Here is an 18327-nt window from a genome sequence, read left to right as displayed (position 1 = left end):
CCTGCACGAATTTCATGCATTGGGCCTCTAGTACAATTGTAAAAATATTAGCCCATGTTCTCTTCTAGTATTTTTATGGTTTCATGTATTAATTTAATAAACTATAATATTCATATTTGCCATTGTTAGTGCTTCCTAAACTATAAACACAGCACAAGTGCTTTATGTACACTGTCTTACTTCATCCCCCAACAACCCTGAGTTAGGTCCTGTGGTTATTTTCCTTTTAGAGCTGAGAAATGAAAGCTAAGAAAAATCAAGTAACTTGCCTAAAGTCACATAACTGGTAGATCAAGAATTTGACTCAACATCTGTTTGATTCTTAAAATCTATTCATCTTGAGCACTTTATTGTTTCTCTCTAACATAGATGTTTCTCTCTCTCTCAAAATCAATAGAAACATACCTTCAGGTGAGGATTTTTTAAAAATGCTATAAATTTTTATAAATTATGGAGTGGGCAGAACAGATATTAGGGTCATTTACAGGATGAAGAATCGGTGGTAATGGAAGATTCATATGCAGTCAATAAAGAGGAAAAAAGACTGATTTCCTGATTCTTAGCCTAGTGGTTTTCCCATCATTTGCTTTTTGAAATAATTGCCTTTTAAGAGGCATTTCAAATGCCTAAAGAAATGGTTAAATAATATTAGTACAAATACTAGTCATTTGTAAAGAAATAAAATTGTATCCTTTCCTCTCTACTTATGTAAACATAAGTAAATCAGTCTTTTTTTCCTCTTCATCGACTGCATATGCAACCTGGGTATGTGCTCTGACAGGGAATCGAACCTGCAACCTTTTGGTATACAGGACAATGTTCCAACCAACTGAGCTAGGGCAGGATTTATAGCATTTTAAAGATAAAAAGCTATGTAAACATCAGATAATACAGTTCTCTAATGTATTATCAATCCCTAACCAATAAAGTAGGGCTTAGTTCCATTAATGCTAAAGAGACAAATTCTTATTAGAAAAGTAAAAATGTTTCTAATGAACAATAAAAAATACTAATATGTAAGAATATAAAATCTAAATGTACTTACAACTAGGTGTAGGCTTCACATCTTTTAACTGATGCTGAAGTTTCTTTACATTATTGTGTATTTTGGCCAATTGTTGCTGGATTTTTGATCCTATAAGGAAGAAGTATGTACTTTAAAATAATTCTATGACAAACATGGCTATAGTTCAGGATTCTACACCTGAGACAGCACATCTTCACTTAGTAAAAGATAGCCAAGAGAAATTAAATAATGAACAAAAGATGGTTACTTAAGTGTCAATACAGCCTGAACCTTTTAATAAGTACCCTTGCTCTAAATAAAGCATCTCTCAATTTCCTCCAATATTTAAAAGCACAATGGGGTAAATCTTACTATAACCTGTGCCAAGAAAATGTCTTTTTCTTTACTCTGTGGAGATTGAGTTATTGGACACTCTTTTAAATACATGGATCAGTAGCTTAGGCTTAATCGTATTTTATTCTTCAACAGAGTTTTATTTTCTTTTTAATTTGTTACAGTTTTATGGGAATAGAATCTGAATAGATCTCAACTCTATTTTTAGAATATTAAAACTGAATATTAATTCTATGAATACTGACAAACTTCCTAATGAGAATTAATTTCATCTAACCACATCTTAGAGTGACTGACTGTCACAGCCTTGACAAAGTGCTTTCAGGTGCCATTCAGTGACATCTACACTATAGGCTGCCAAGCTCATCCCAAGGATCAGCCTGAAAATGTTGGGCCCACAATAAAAGCCTCAAAAACGGAGGAGGGTCTCAAAGACTTTTTCAGATGTTTTGTATCAGCAGCAGAAATCCTAGATTCTTCTTTTGAGTTTTCCTTCTGAAGTAATAATCTTACTTTCGTATTTATTTCAATTATATAGACTAAAATCATATATTTACATTCATACATCTATATTTGTGTGATATATAATAGTAATATTATTTTATCATCTTTGGGTACTTTAGTATGCCCCTCTATTTTTTTAATGCTTCACAAATCAGCATGAAAAACCAAACAGCTCTGTCCAAAAGTCTTTAAAATAATTTAAAGAAAAAAAAAAAAAGGGTTACCAGTAGGCCTGGAACCAATGCTAATATCCAAAACAAACCTCAAATATGTGTATGTGACTTTGGCTTGTTATTTCTTAATTAAAATTCAAGTGTTCCAGAAAAGCAGAAACTTTATCCAATGTATTTTTATAGGATAAAAATTATCCTATAAAAAGTCTTATTCACTATTGGAACTTTAAATCAAGAAACTTCTCTAGTAATGTACGCAATTAGGAGAGTGTTTGTGTGTGCGTGTGCGTGTGTGTGTGTGTGTGTTGTTGTTGTTTTTGCCACAGTTTGATCAGTTACAGTAACATCTCTATAGGGCAAGTAATCTTTTATTTCTTCATTTGGAACTGCCACTCTATTAGGCAAACCATTAAAGTACAAACCATTTAAATACATAAATGCAGGCTAATATTGTGGCATGATGTTTGAGGTAAGGAAAAGAAATTTACTACTTCTGGGCTGTAATAGTGGAGGGAAAGCCTCTATATCCTTATATTAAGTGCATTCCTTCCTCTCCTTGATAAGACAAACACAGAGTGTTAATAAAGAGAGGCAAAAGTATAGCAGAAAAGAATAAAAAGATAAAAATAAAGCTGCCTTAAAAAGAGAAAATGAAGTGACTTAAAATGCAGAGAATGGAGACACTATACATAGTAGCACAACTGAGAGATATAAAGATCAGCTTCTCAGTGTCTATAAAAGAATGGAGGGAATTTAAGAAATATTAAACTAGGGATATTTAGATTTCTCTATGAATCAAAGAGGAGAACTGATATAAAATCTGGTTTTATAATAGGTCCTGTTGTCATTCAAATAGAAGAGGGAGAATGATTCTTGCCAGTACCCAACAAACGATGACTTTTAAAATAGTGCAATCTTATGTTCTGAAAGAAAAAAATTAAGAATTTCTTTTAATTGGCTAGAAGGGATTTATAAATCAATATTTTATAAAGCTTAGTTAGTTGGTAACCATTATTTTTCCTTTAAACAATGCTAAGCAATTTTTTATTATTATAACCTAAGAATTTTTCAACATATAAAATCTACTCTTCAATAAAAGAAGGTATTTTTGTAGAATTCTTTAAGACCAACATTTAGTACACTGTAAATAATGACTGATATTCATAGCAAACAATAAAACATTTTCTGTGTAATCTATAAGGCACTTTTTCATATATTATCTCATGGGATGTACAGAACAACTGCCCTGAGGTAGAAATGGTAGGTGTTGTATCACAGACAAGTACACTCAAGTTTACAGGATTATGTGACCTGATCACTTCATACTGTAATGATGAGCTAAGACCAGATAACCCAGGAATTAATTTCTTTTAAGAAATTTTAATAACATTATATAGTTTGTCAGCCAAAAACCAGAACCCTCTTTTACCTATTAAATTGAGAGAAATGCACACAGAAAACAATCCAGCTAGAATCACTAAATAGTAACCTGACAAAATAAATACATATCCCTAAAAGGCAAACGCATTACTAACTAGAAAGTGTCTTGATAGAAAACATAAGTCAATGCACAGATACAAAGCACAGGGCAAAGCTACAACTTTATGTCACTCAACAGTTTTTGTTCATCATGAACTCAACTTACTTTCTGTTTTCCTGCTGTTAATCAATTTATTTTCCAATTCTTCCAGCATACTATGCTCAATTCTGAAGTCACTTTTTTGGTTGTAGAAATGACTGTGTTTATCTTTTTCTATGTTAGTAACTCTTTAGAAAAAGAAATAAATGGTATAAATATGACTTAAATATATTTCTTTTGTTTAAAATATAAAGACACAATAATCAGAACTTTATATTTGAATTCATTCATCTAAGGAGTCAAAATATAATGACTTGAATAATAAGGCTAAGGAGTCAAAATAGTAGCTAGAAAAGAGTTAAGTTCAACTAGCACAAGTAATTTGAATTATTTAAATTATAAAATGTTAATTTAAAAAAATGCAGACTTGCTTTTAAAATACATAAACCTTTGACTGTTGATTCCAACGCAATCTCCCTGTGCCTGAAAGTGGCTGTCACTGGTGATGGCTGCTTTCAGTAGAAGATACTGCTAACTTTATAACCTGAACCAAGACATTTACCCTTCATCACTAAAATGTGAATAATAGTTCTCCACTACCCAACAGGGCTGTAATTTCATTATATGAGATAACAGGTATGAGGGATCTTTATACAGTAAAAATGTGCTATGGAAATGCAAGTCATTAATATTATTAATACAACTAAAACTTTAAGAGGCGAACAATCTAAGAAATTTTATTGTATTTAAGGGATACTGTCTACATTTACTTCAAAGCTTCTTTGATTTAGTTCATCTACCAGTAAGGTTTGTTAGTTTGAATCCTGGGGTAAAACAAAATAAACACAGTACTAACAAGAAACTTTTTTTGTTGGACAAAATAATTTATTTTCTTAATACCTGTTCTCCTTCTCCCAGAAGGTGGAAATTAATATGAATACATCTCTACTAATCCTGGATTTAAGGAGAGGTGGAGTATCTCTAGCCATTGACTTACTTTCATTTAACTTGAGGGGCAACTATCTAAGGTAGAGTTCCCAATCTTTTTCACTTTGGCACACATAGAGAAAAATTTGATATTCATAAGGCATACTTGGTAAAACAGATGAGACTGCTGCAGGCCCTTCCTGACCGCCCCAAACACTGAGGGGATCATAATTTAGCACCTGTATTTCAGAGAGGAAGCAATGAGTAGAACAGAGATGTCAAATAGATTTCAGCCTGCAGGTCAACTCTAATGGATTGATGGTGGCTACTGGAGTCCTCTGCTGAGGACTGGGAAGCCCATCTAGACTCCAACTGGGGATGGGAAAATTACTATGATCAAATAGAAATTTCTAGCATTGACACAGGATGTACTATGACAGTAAGTAAGTTATGTTTTGCCATTCGTGGGTTAGAAATATTAACCCATAAAGACATTAAAAAGATAATAATGGAGACAAATTGCTAAACATATGAAAAGATGATCAACCTCACTCACAATAGAAGAAATGAAAATTAAAACTATACCATGGCAACATTGTACACCTAGCAGACTGGCAAAAAAATCACAAGTTTAAATAATATATTCTATTGGTAAAACTGTGGGAAAATAGGTCCTCTCATACATTGTCAGTGAAATAGTAAATTGTGTATGGAGGACCATTTGGCAATATATCAGTGCATATTCATATAACTTTGACCCAGAATTTCTACTTCTAGGAATATTTCCTAAAGATACACCCACACATATGCAAAATGGTGTGGACCTATGTGAATATGGCAATTAATTGCAGCACTGTTTGTTATAATAAAAGATTGACTATAACCTAAATGTCCATTACTAAGGGGTAGGTTAAATAAAGTATGTCACAATTATAATTTATTTAACCTGGAATACAATGCAGTGGTACTGTGTTCCATGTACTGATAAGGAAAGATCTCCACTACACACACTTTTTATAACAAAGAATTTATATGACAATGTTAGTCATACCCAAAAGTAGAAAATGCTAAATTGTATACCTTCAAATGATATTATTCCCCTCATATCACTCTGATTCAACAATTTTACCTCTTCTTCCTCTCTTGGCTCATCTATCGTTTTACTTTTAGCTTAAGTATTCTAAATTAAACCTATTTCATTATTTAATTTCACCCCAACATACTTCAGTGTGCATCTCTAGAGATTATGGATATTTGCCTTACATCACTATAATGCCACTCTCATGCCTGACAAGGTACAATCCCTTAGTATCTAAGATATACTCTTAAGTTAAAAAAAACCACACAACAATACGCAAGATCCAGAACAGATGTTAAAATTTATATAAAAAAGACAAACTATGAATATGTACTTTTATTTCTTCATAAGCACAGATTATAAAATATCTGTGGTACGCTACACAAGAAACTAAAAATGGTGGTTGTGTGAGAGGAGGGGAAGTAGATAGCTGGGGTCATGGGCGAAACAGACTTTCCACGGTGTACCCTTTGATATGCATTGAATTTTAAACCACGTGAATGTTTTATCTATTCTGAAAATAAAACAGAGTTATTACAAACTGTGTTTTGTTTTTTCTTTGTATGTAATGAGAATTGCTGGATAGAAATATTCTTCCAATGGATTTTTATCACATTCTCCCAATGAGTTTTTCCAAAACCTTTTAACAGATGAAGAAAGCCTACTCAGAGCTGTAAAACCAGCACATACTGGTAGACAAGGAACAAGACTGGCATAATCTACTGGTTTGCTATATATATATATGGACATTAACTTCTTGGTAGATTACCTGTTGAGAGAGAAACATAAACCAGAACCCTTAACCAAGAGTCTAATGCTATCCAAGGTAATACATTTTGGAAATCAAAGAAAATAAAACTGTATTTTCTCAAATTCTGAGTATTAAAAGTAGTATATAAATATTATATAAATGCAATTGAGAATTCAATGTCCCAAAGCTATAGTATAGTACAGGGGTGGGCAAACTTTTTGACTCGAGGGCCACAATGGGATCTTAAACTGGACCGGAGGGCCGGAACAAAAGCATGGATGGAGTGTTTGTGTGAACTAATATAAATTCAAAGTAAACATCATTACATAAAAGGGTATGGTCTTTTATTTCAATAGTTTTATTCATTTCAAACGGGCCGAATCCGGCCCGCGGGCCGTAGTTTGCCCACGGCTGGTATAGTATAACTTTCCAAATTTCAAACAGTATTACTTTTTCATTGGTAGAATTTCTAAACAGACCACTGCCATTAATTCTAGTCCAGAGACCATTTTTTACAAGTCTCCTTTCCTCTGGGTTCTTTAACAAATTGATACTTTATAATTTCAAAGAAGTGTTTTGACATACTTCTCAATTGTAGGGTAGGGTTGACTGCTCTGAGTTCTAATTCTTTTATCATTCCTCATCCTATCTAATAAAAGAGAAACATGGTAATTGGCGTACGACCGCTACCCTTCCCATTGGCTAATCAGCAAGATATGCAAATTAACTGCCAGCCAAGATGGCGGCCAGCAGCCAGGCAGCTTGAAACTAACATGAGGCTTGCTTGCTTCAGTGACGGAGGAAACCAACGTTCCCCGCCTGCCTTGCCAGCCTCTGAGCTTGCAGTTTAAGAAACATTGTAACAAATATAGACGCTAAACAAAACCCCAGAAACCTGCTTTCAGCGAGCCCAGGATCTCAGAGCTGGAGTTGATACAGAGTTTCGATTATAGAACCGAAACAAACCAGATACCTTCTTTCAGCAGCAGAGGCCTCAGAGCTGGAGCCAGAGCTAAAGCTGGCCCAGAATAAAAAAAAAGAAAAAAAGGAGCAGTTGGGAGCTTCAGTCGGCCTGAAAACAGCCCTCAGCCCCTCACCCAGACTGGCCAGGCACCCCAGTGGGGACCCCCACCCTGAAGCGTGTGTGACCAGCTGCAAACAGCCATCATCCCCTCACCCAGGCTGGCCAGGCAACCCACTGGGGACCCCCACCCTGATCCAGGACACCCTTCAGGGCAAATCAGCCAGCCCCACCCATGCACAAGGCCTCTATCCTATATAGTAAAAGGGTAATATGCCTCCCAGCACCAGGATCAGCGGAGCTGCGAGGCCTCCCAGCACTGGGATCAGCGTGACAGGGGGCAGCGCCCAAACCCCCTGATCGCCCTGCGGCTCTGTGTGTGACAGGGGGCGGGGCCACAACCTCCCTATCCGCCCTGCTCTGTTCTTGACAAGGGAAGGCGCCCCAACCCCCTGATCAGCCCTGCTCTGTGCCTGATAGCGGGGAGCTCCCTAACCCCCTGATCGCCCTGCGGCTCTGTGTGTGACAAGGTGTGGCGCCTCAATCCCCTGATCGGCCCTGCTCTGTGCCTGATAGGGGGGAGCTCCCTAACCCCCTGATCGCCCTGAGGCTCTGTGTGTGACAGGGTGCGGCGCCTCAACCCCCTGTTCGGCCCTGCTCTGTGTGTGACAGGGTGCAGTGCCCCAACCCCCCCACCCCCCACGGGCCCTGCTCTGTGACGGGGTAGAGCCATAACCTCCCCATCGGCCCTGCCCTGAGTGTGACAGTGGCGGCACCCCAACCCCCTGATTGACCCTGCTCTGTGGGTGATAGAGGGCGGCGCCCCAACCCCCTGATCCGCCCTGCCCTGAATGTGACAGGGGGCGGTGCCCCAACTCCCCTATCGGCCCTACTCTGTGACAGGGGGGAGCTCCTCAACCCCCTGATCAGCCCTGTTCTGTGCATGACAGGGCGTGGCGCCGCAACCTCCCCATCGTCCCTGCCTTGAGTGTGACAGGGGGCGGTGCCCCAACCCCCCAGTCAGCCCTACCCTGAGCGTGGCTGAGGGTGGCATCGCACTCTGCCTTGCTCTGTGCATGACAGGGGAAGGCGCCCCAACTCCCCAATCGGCCCTGCTCTGAGCCCGACCAGGGCCTGCACCTAGGGATTGGGCCTGCCCTCTGCCACCCGGGAGCAGGCCTAAGCCAGCAGGTCGTTATCTCCTGAGGGGTCCCAGACTGTGAGAGGGCACAGGCCGGGCTGAGGGACGCCCCCCTCCCCCCCGAGTGCACAAATTTTGGTGCACCGGGCCTCTAGTGATATATATAACACTGAACATTCAATATAGGGCATCCCATAAAATATACACATATATTTTTGACAGCTCAATTGATGTTTCTTTCTCTTCAGATTTAACCCATTGGAATTAATAATTACTCAAAGTGTGTATACATTTGGGGGGGGGGCACCCTGTATATATCACTAGTTATTTAAAGAAAAAATACAAATACACCACAAATTAAAAGTTCTCAGCCTAATCATTATGTGCAGGATGGATCTGAAAGGGACAGAAACCATGAGAGGGAGACCAAATAAAAGGACATTTCAAAAAATAACTCGAGGTAGAGACTTTTCATTATAATTGTTCACTCACTCAAAAATATTTACCAAATGCTAACCTTGGTAAGTGAAAATATATTCAATCTGTTATTTGATATATGAGATCTAAAGAAATAACTATATTGTCTCCTTTGAAAGACACTGGTTCAAATGGTAAAAATAAATAAAATTCAAATAACTGCACTTAAAATTAACTTTATATTAAATAGTCTCTTATCATTTGTCTATTGTACACACTCCACCTTTCTCTAATGACCAATTTTTTGTAACTTAATGTGGCGATTGGACAGGGTGGAGTAGAATTAACTTTATACATTGTTCATAATAAAACTAGAGGCCCGGTGCACAAAAATTTGTGCACTCGGGGGAGGGGGGGTCCCTCAGCCCGGCCTGTGCCCTCTCACAGTTTGGGACCCCTCGGGAGATAACGACCTGCTGGCTAAGGCCTGCTCCCGGGTGGCAGAGGGCAGGCCCAATCCCTAGGTGCAGCCCCTGGTCAGGCTCAGAGCAGGGCCGATTGGGGAGTTGGGGCGCCGCCCCCTGTCATGCACAGGGCAGGTCGGATCAGGAGGTTGCGATGCCACCCTCAGTCACACTCAGGGTAGGGCCGATTGGGGGGTTGGGGCATCGCCCCCTGTCACACTCAAGGCAGGGTCGATAGGGAGGTTGCAGCGCCACCCCCTGTCACGCACAGAGCAGGGCAGATCAGGGGGTTGGGGCGCCGCACCCTGTCACACTCAAGGCAGGGCCGATGGGAAGGTTATGGCTCTACCCTGTCACACACACAGCAGGGCCCGTGGGGGGGCGGGGTTTGGGGCGCCGCACCCTGTCATGCACAGAGCAGGGCCGATCAGGGGGTTGGGGCGCCGCACCCTGTCGTACACAGAGCCGCAGGGCGATCAGGGGGTTGGGGCGCCTTCCCCTGTCATGAACAGAGCAAGGTGGATAGGGAGGTTGTGGCCCCGCCTGCTGTCACACACAGAGCCGCAGGGCGATCAGGGGGTTTGGGCACTGCCCCCTGTCACGCTGATCGTGGTGCCGGGAGGCCTTGTGGCTCCGCTGATACCGGTGCTGGGAGGCATATTTCCCTTTTACTATATAGGTTAGAGGCCTGGTACACGGGTGGGGGCCAGCTGGTTTGCTTTGAAGGGTGTCCTGGATCAGGGTAGGGGTCCCCACTGGGGTGCCTGGCCAGTCTGGATGAGGGGCTGAGGCCTGTTTTCAGGCTGGCGGGAGACTGAAGCTCCCAACCGCTCTGTTTTTTCTTTTTCTTTTTTTAATTCTGGGCCAGCTTTAGCTCTGAGGCTCTAGCTCTTAGGCCTCAGCTGCTGAAAGCAGGTATCTGGTTTGTTTGGGTTCTATAATTGAAACACCGTTTTAACTCCAGCTCTGAGATCCTGGCTGGCTGAAAGCAGGTTTCTGGGGTTTTGTTTAGCTTCTATATTTGTAACAGTGTTTCAAACTGCAAGCTTAGAGGCCGGCAGCGGCAGGCGGGAAACGTTGGAGTCCTCCATCACTGGGGCAAGCAAGCCTCATGTTTGTGTCAAGCTGCCTGGCTGCTGGCCGCCATCTTGGCTGGCAGTTAATTTGCATATCGCCCTTATTAGCCAATGGGAAGGGTAGCAGAGCTACGGCTAATTACCATGTTTCTCTTTTATTAGATAGGATGACTAGTGCCCTAACTGGTTTGGCTCAGTGGGTAGAGCGTCGGCCTGAGGACTGAAGGGTCCCGGGTTCGATTCCAGTCAAGGGCATGTACCTTGGTTGCGGGTGCATCCCCAGCAGGAGGCAGCTGATCGATGTTTCTCTCTCATTGATGTTTCTAGTTCTCTCTCTCCCTTCCTCTCTGTAAAAAATCAATAAAATATATTTTTAAAAGAAATGACTAGTAATGTTATTTGAAAACAGTGTTTTTATACTTACAGATTTTTTAATTTTTCGGCTGTGCGTATGAATTCTGCTTTCTTAGGCTGACTAACTTTCTGTTTCCAGTTGTGAAGCTGAAAAGAACGAATTCCTCCTGAAGTACCAAAACAGCCATCATTCTGCATTAAAAAAAAAAAAGAAGTTTATCCTCAATAATAAAAATGGTAAAAGATGAAGGTGGAATTTTTTTCAGAGATGAAATGTCAATGATGGAGTTTCTCAGGGGATAATTTTATCCATTCATCCATTGATGGCTACTGTAAATAAAGTTACAATGAACATGGGGTGCATACATCTATTCAAGTTAATCTTTTCGTTTCCTTTGGATAAATGCCTAGAAGTGGAATTACTGGATCATATAGTAGTCCTATTTTTAATTTCTCGAGGAACCTTTGAACTATTTTCCAAAGTGCCGCACCAATTCCCATCAGTAGTGCACAAGGGCTCCGTTTTCCACTTCCTTACCAACACTTGTTGTTTCTTGTCTCTTTGGTAGTAGCCATTCTAACAAGTGTAAGGTAATATCTTATTATAGTTTTGATTTGTATTTCCCTGATTAGTGATGTTGAGTACCTTTTCATGTACCTGTCAATTTGTTTCCTCTTCCCATTTTTTTTAATTATATTGGTTTTCTGCTATTGAGTTGTATGAGTTCTTTATGTATTTTGGATATTAACCCCTTACAAAATACATGATTTGCAAATATTTTCTCCCATTCAGTAGGTTACCTTTTCATTTTGTTGATAGTTTCCTTTGCTATGTAGAAGCTTTTTGTTTGATGTAGTGTCTTCACTTTTAGAGAATAATTTTGCTGGACATAGATATTTTGGTTGACAGTGCTTTTCTTTCAGCATTTTGACTGTCATCCCACTGCCTTCTGAAGTCCAAGGTTTCTAATGAGAAATCAGCCATTAACTTACTGAGGATCCCTTGTATGTATTGGGTTGCTTTCAATATTTTGTTTTTGTCTTTCTACAGTTTGATTATGATGTGTTTAGGTATGGATCTCTGAGTTTATTCTGTTTGGAGTTTGCTGAGTTCTGACAACATATAAGTCAATTATTTTTCATCAAATTTGGAAAGTTTTTAGTTATTATTTCTTCAAATTGTTGTGCCCAGATTTCAAGGTTCCCAAAAAGCCCACCAGGGAGCCAGCGAGTCCGATGCAAAAGCAAAGAGTCCTTCATTTTGAACTAGTTCGGCTCCCTGACCACACTCACCGATGCAACGGTGAGCCCAGTGGCAGAGAGAGAGAAAACTCTGTGTGGAGAGAGGTTTTATAGGGGGTTGGGGTAAGGGGAGGAGAAAGGACTGTGGGCCCTGCCAATTGGCCAGGCGCAAGTCGGTGTCTTGTTACACAGGATGTGGTCATATCTATGGCGACTTCCCTTGATTGTCATTGGTTAGTTTAAAGAAGTCCTGGGTGTGGCTAGCAGAGGCTTGGCTTCCTGGAAGAAGCCTTGCTGAGCACATGGCCAAGGTAAGATGGAGGGCATAGCCCTTACCCTGGGGCGAGATGGAGGGCGTAGCCCTTACCCTGGGGCAAGGTGGAGGGCGTAGTCCTCGCCCTTTCACAAATATTCTTCTCCTTCCTCTTTTCTCCTCTCCTTCTGGGACTCTCATCCTATATAATAAAAGCCTAATATGCAAATTGACTGAACAGCAGAATGACCAGTGGAACGACCAGTCGCTATGACAAGCACTGACCACCAGGGGCAGATGCTCAATGCAGGAGCTTCCCCAGCCCTCAGGCCCCAGGCCAGCCAAGGTGATGTGAGTGGGGATCCCCCGATTGCCCCACCCGTCACCCCGCAGAGGGAGGTGACCGGCGGTGGCGGGGGGCAGGGCCGGCAAGCAGGTGGTGCCAGGTGGCCAAGGAGAATGCCGGCGGGTCCCAGCAGAGGCCCCCTGATCACCCCACTGGTCACCCCACAGATGGGCCCTGATTACCAGCCAGGCCTAGGGACCCTACCCATGCATGAATTTCATGCACGAGGCCTCTAGTTATACATAATGCTTGATGGTGCCTAACAGATCTCTGAGGCTCTGTTCATTTTACTTTCTTTTTTTTTTTAATCCTCACCCGAGGACATGCTTAGAGAGAAAGGGAGGGAAGTAGGGAGGGAGATGGAGAGAGACTGAGAGAGAGAGGAGAGAAGAGAGACATCGAAGTGAGAGAGAAACATCAATCGGTTGTCTTCCCACCCAACCAGTGTGGCTCAGTGGTTGAGCATGAAGCAGGAGGCTCATGGTTTAATTCCCAGTCAAGGCACATGCCTGGGCTGTGGGCTAGCTCCCCAGTGTGGACTTGCAGGAGGCAGCCGATCAATGATTAGCTCTCGTCATTGATGTTTCTCTCTCCCTCTCTGAAATAAATAAAAACATATTTTAAAAAAATAGGTTGCCATTGATCCCACTGCTAGGAATATATCCCAAGAAACCAGAAACACCAATCAGAAAGGATATATGCATCCCTATGTTCATAGCAGCACAATTTACCATAGCTAAGATTTGGAAACAACCTAAGTGCCCATCAACGGATGAATGGATTAGAAAACTGTGGTACATATACACAATGGAATACTATGCTGCTGTAAAAAAGAAGGAATTCTTACCATTTGCAACAGCATGGATGGAACTGGACAGCATTATGCTAAGTGAAATAAGCCAGTCAATGAAAGAAGAATACCACATGATCTCACTCATTTATGGATAATAAAGACCATTATAAACTGATGAACAAAAATAGATACAGAGGCAGAGCAGCATTAAACAGACTGTCAAACTACAGTAGGAAGGCTGGGAGGGTTGGGGGGGGCGGGTAAGAGATCAACCAAAGGACTTGTATGCATGCATATAAGCATAACCAATGGACACAAGACACTGGGGGCTAGGGGAGGCTGGGGGAAGGTCAAGGGGGAAAAAAAAGGAGACAAATGTACTACTCGTTGTAATATTTTAAGCAATAAAAAAAATAAATAAATAAAAAATAAAAAAAATCGGTTGCCTTCTGTATCTGCCTGATCAGGGACTGAACCCGCAACCCAGGTATGTGCCCTGACTGGGAATCAAACCAGCAACTTTTCAGTGCACAAGACGACACTCAGCCAAGTGAGCCGGCTGTTCATTTTTCTTCATTCTTTTTGTTCCTCAGTCTGGACAATCTGAATTTACCTATCTTCAATTTATTGATTCTTCTACCAGCTCTAATCTAATGTTGAGTCCCTCTAGTAAATTTTTCATGTGAGTTATTGTACTTTTTAACTCCGGAATTTCTATTTAATTCCTTTGTTATAATTTTTACCTCTTTAAGATATTTTCTATTTGGTGAGACCTAGTTCTCACACTTTATTTTAGTTCTTTAACATAATTACCGTAAAACAGGTGATTTAAAGTCTTTGTCTATTATGTCCAACATGTAGTCTTCCTTAGGGAAGTCTATCTTACTACCTTTAAAAAAAATTATCCTGTGTGTGAACCATATTTTCTTGTTTCTTTGTTTACCTCATTTTGTTGTTGTCAAAAACTGGACATGTTAAATAACATAATGTGGCAACTCTGAAAATGAGATTCTCTCCCCCCAAAGAGTTGTTGTTGCTGTTTGTTTAGTTACTTTCCTGAACTAATTCAGTAAAGTATGTTTGCATGGCACCTGAACTCTCTGCTTGGTTAGCTTAGTTGTCAGCTAATGGCTGGTTGGTCAGAGATTTTCTTAGATGTCTTGAACCAAAAAGTCTCTTAGCCTTTGCTGAGGGGGGTCTATGTGCATGCCAGGCATGCCTTCAACACTTGTGCAAGCAGTTTATACCTCTGCCTTAGCCTTTACTTCTTTTTGCAAAGAGTTTCAAGGTCAGCCAAAAATAAAATCTTAGGCCAAAGTTCTTCTCTGGCATATTAGTTTCCTGTTGCTACTATAACAAACTTATCACAAACTTAGTGGCTTAAACAACAAATTTATTTTTTTACCGTTCTGGAGGTCAAAAGTAAAATTAAGTAATAATAATAAGAGATGAAACTAGAGAGCTCTCTCTCTCTCTTTCTCTCCCCCCACCCCCCCTCACCATGTGCACAGACATAGCAAGAAGGTGGCTGTCCACAAGCCTCTTTAAACCACCCAGTCTGTGATATTTTGTTATGGAGCCCTAGAAGACTAAAACAGGAACTTTAGATATTTTGGTGGATATCTCTAATATCATGAGGTTGTCATCAGAAAATTATCTTAAGAAAACATTAGTTGGTCTCAGTGTTAGAGTCCATAGGAACAGTCACTCATGCATATGACAATATTCAAGTTCAGTGTTAGGCTATAGAATTTGAGCATATCATGTGTATGGGGGAGGGGAGTACAAAGATGGATAACACATAGTTAAACTCCATACAAATCCACAATATAGTACAGCAGAGATTCTAATTCATTTTTTTAAAACCCAAACACCCTTGAGGAGTTCTACCCCATTACTGTTGCAACTGTCAACTATAAGGCTCTGCATCCCCTAAAGTGGTGAGAGGATATAAAGCAGTTGTCGTAACCTCAGCACTATTAATATTTTGGACCAGATAATTTTTTGTTGTGAGGGGTTATTCTTTGGCCTCTACTCACTAGATGCTAGTAGAACACCAACCTCCCCCTAAACCCCCACAGCTGTGACAACCAAAAATGGTCTTCAGACACTGCAAAATGTTGGGGACCGATACAACATTTCAAACAGCTCCACGGTGATTCTAATCACCCTGGAAAGCAAACCCCTGGAAGGCAAGCCTCTGAGAATCACCGTAATGAAGTGATAAAAGTATACATTGATAATAATATTAAGTAACTTGAGAACTGCAAATCAGGAGGTAGAACATATTTGTAAGAATTTAGGGAAGAAATCTCTTTGAACCAAAGTAAGACAGAAAAGTTTTATGGAGAAAGCCAGCAAGATGGCTAAACCATAAGGATCATACATTTAAAAAAATATTTTTAAAGTGTTTAAAAAATATTTTACATACTAGAGGCCTGGCACATGAAATTCATGTGTGTGTGGGGGGGTGCCTCAGCCTGGCCTGCGCCCTCTCGCAGTCTGGGAGCCATCAGTCAGGACATCCTTAGCGCTGCTACAGAGGTGAGAGAGGCTCCCGCCACTGCCGCTGCACTCCCCAGCCATGAGTCCAGCTTCTGGCTGAGAGGAGCTCCCTTGTGGGAGTGCACTGACCACCAGGGGGCAGCTCCTGCATTGGGTGTCTGCCCCCTGGTGGTCAGTGCGCATCATAGCGACCAGTCGTTCTATCATTCGGTTGATTTGCATATTAGGCTTTTATTATATAGGATTATGAATTTTTATATATTTTATATTTTTTCCTGAGTCATTTGGGCCAGAGTTAGAATATAAAGATAATTATAAAGGATGTGTGAGAAAATGTGTCTGAGGTGGAAATTCTTGAATTTATATAGGACACTGTATTTCTTTAGAACCTGGGTGGGAAACGTTTTTCCTGCCAAGGGCCATTTGGATATATATAACATCATTCACGGGACATACAAAATTATCAACTTAAAAAACAGCCAAACCGGTTTGGCTCAGTGGATAGAGCGTCAGCCTGCAGACTGAAGGGTCCCAGGTTCGATTCCGGTCAAGGGCATGTACCTTGGTTGCGGGCGCATCCCCAGTAGGGGGCGTGCAGGAGGCAGCTGATCATCTCTCCCATCGATGTTTCTGACTCTCTATCCCTCTCCCTTCTTCTCTGTAAAAAAATCAATAAAATACATTTTAAAAAAACAAACAAACAAAAAAACATCTTGCTATATTTGGTCAAACATTTAACTAACTCACCCTTAATGCCTTGGCAGGGCCAGAGCAAATGATTTCTCCGGCCTTATATGGCCTGTGGGCTGGACGTTTCCCATCCCTCCCCTTAGAGGAAGAAAAAGATGGAACATGTCCTCAGCTCACAACAGCCTTCCCTCCGTTTGGACTGACCCACAAATATTTAGTGAGCACCTACTATGCTCCAGGACTAAACAGGCACAGTTCTTGGTGCTGGGAACACAACAGTGAATAAAAGTTTCTGCCCTGACAAAGTTTACATTCCTAAGGTGGATGGTATATGGAGAAAGACATTTTTAAAAATAGGTATAAAATATGTAATATATCACGGTAATCAGTGCTATGAAGAAAAAGAAAACCAGAAAAAGGGACGGGTTGTGCTGGATAAGGGAATTCAGTCTGGGGAGGGCATAGAAAGAATCATTGAGCGGATGGCATTTGAACAAAGATACCTGAGGGCGGTGACAGTGCTAAGCATGGGGAAGAGCATTCTGCGCAGAGGGAATAGCAATTTCAAAGCCCCGAGGTAGGAGAGTGCCTGGCATGTCTGAGTGACCACCGGGAGCCAGGACGGCCGGCCGCACAGGGCGCTGGAGATGCAGCGAGAAGGAGGTGGGGCGAGGGCGGGGCAGCTCATCGCCGGGGTAAGGATGTTGGCTTTTGTTGTGAACGAGATCAAGACGCTCCGGAGGCTTCTGGGCAGCGGGTGTCATTACTGGACCGAGTCGCCCTGGCGTTGAGAATGCTTTAGAAAGGCAAGCGTGGGAGAACAGAAACCAAGGAGGAAAGCAGTTCAGCCAGGGGGAAACGACGGTGTGGACAAGGGTAGTGGCGAGAGGAGGTGGATTCCGGATTTATCCTGGGGGTGGGACAGGCAGGAACTGCCCGTGCTCAGCTGTGGGCTGAGGGGATGAGAGGAGCCAACACTCCCCTGGAGGGACCCTCCGGTCCGCACGGTGGAGACACGGGTCCCGCACTGATCCCTGGAAACATCTGCCGCGGACCCTCTCCGTCAGGTACAATAATAGAGCAGCCGCCGATCCCTTATCTCCACCAAGCACTGAGCCGGGGGCTCCCAGACACGGCGGCCAGGCTCGGGCAGGTGCACACCACCAGCTGCAATGTTTTAGGGGAGAATCCGCGTCGCGGAGAGGAGGTGGCTCTCGGTGAAACGCAGGGAAACGCACAGGCGAACAAAGCGCAACGCCGGGCCGGGCCAGGCCTCGAGCCACCGGAGGCGCACCCCTCCCGGGCCGCGCGGCAGACACCTGTTCAGACACCGCTTCGGGCTCGCGGCCGCCCCCACAGCGGTTCCGGCCCTCCTCCCTTTACCTGTTGCGGCACCGGCGCTGCTCCCACGCCGTTCCCGGCGGCCGCGCCCGCCCCCGCCACAGCCCCGGCTACCGCGGTGGCCGCCGCCGCCACCACGACCGTCGTCAGGGCAGCCATCTTTTCTCGCCGAGCCGTTCCGGCCGCGGAGACCACCCCGACCTGCGGGCTCAGGCGCCGGACGCTCCGGGCAAGGCAGACACGGCACGAAGCTGCCGGGCTCCAGGCTCCGTCGGGATGCTGGGCCGGGCGTGGATGCGGGGCGGGGCCGGA

General features: G+C 42.5%; 1 protein-coding gene across 7 annotated transcripts in view; it reads right to left on the bottom strand.

Annotated features, from left to right (window-relative positions):
* Positions 1 to 18327, bottom strand: part of CCDC112 (coiled-coil domain containing 112) — a 30905-nt gene extending 12578 nt beyond the window's left edge. The window contains exons 1-5 of one of the 7 annotated variants that reach the window (XM_059693840.1): positions 18058 to 18327; positions 11647 to 11811; positions 10916 to 11037; positions 3683 to 3804; positions 1046 to 1135 (exon numbers count right to left, since the gene is read on the bottom strand). In XM_059693840.1, the coding sequence (XP_059549823.1) occupies positions 1046 to 1135; positions 3683 to 3804; positions 10916 to 11037; positions 11647 to 11811; positions 18058 to 18174 (616 nt within the window). In that variant the 5' untranslated portion in view covers positions 18175 to 18327. Of the gene's footprint in view, positions 1 to 1045; positions 1136 to 3682; positions 3805 to 10915; positions 11038 to 11646; positions 11812 to 13533; positions 13564 to 16731; positions 17110 to 17177; positions 17734 to 18057 lie in introns of those variants that run through there. The other 6 variants (XM_059693839.1, XM_059693841.1, XM_059693843.1 and 3 more) reach the window with 6 other exon arrangements.

The sequence above is a fragment of the Myotis daubentonii genome, chromosome 4, assembly GCF_963259705.1.
Source record: "Myotis daubentonii chromosome 4, mMyoDau2.1, whole genome shotgun sequence".
Lineage (NCBI taxonomy): Eukaryota > Metazoa > Chordata > Mammalia > Chiroptera > Vespertilionidae > Myotis > Myotis daubentonii.
Note: the sequence above shows the minus strand (reverse complement) of the source record. Positions and strands in the feature narration are given on the sequence as shown.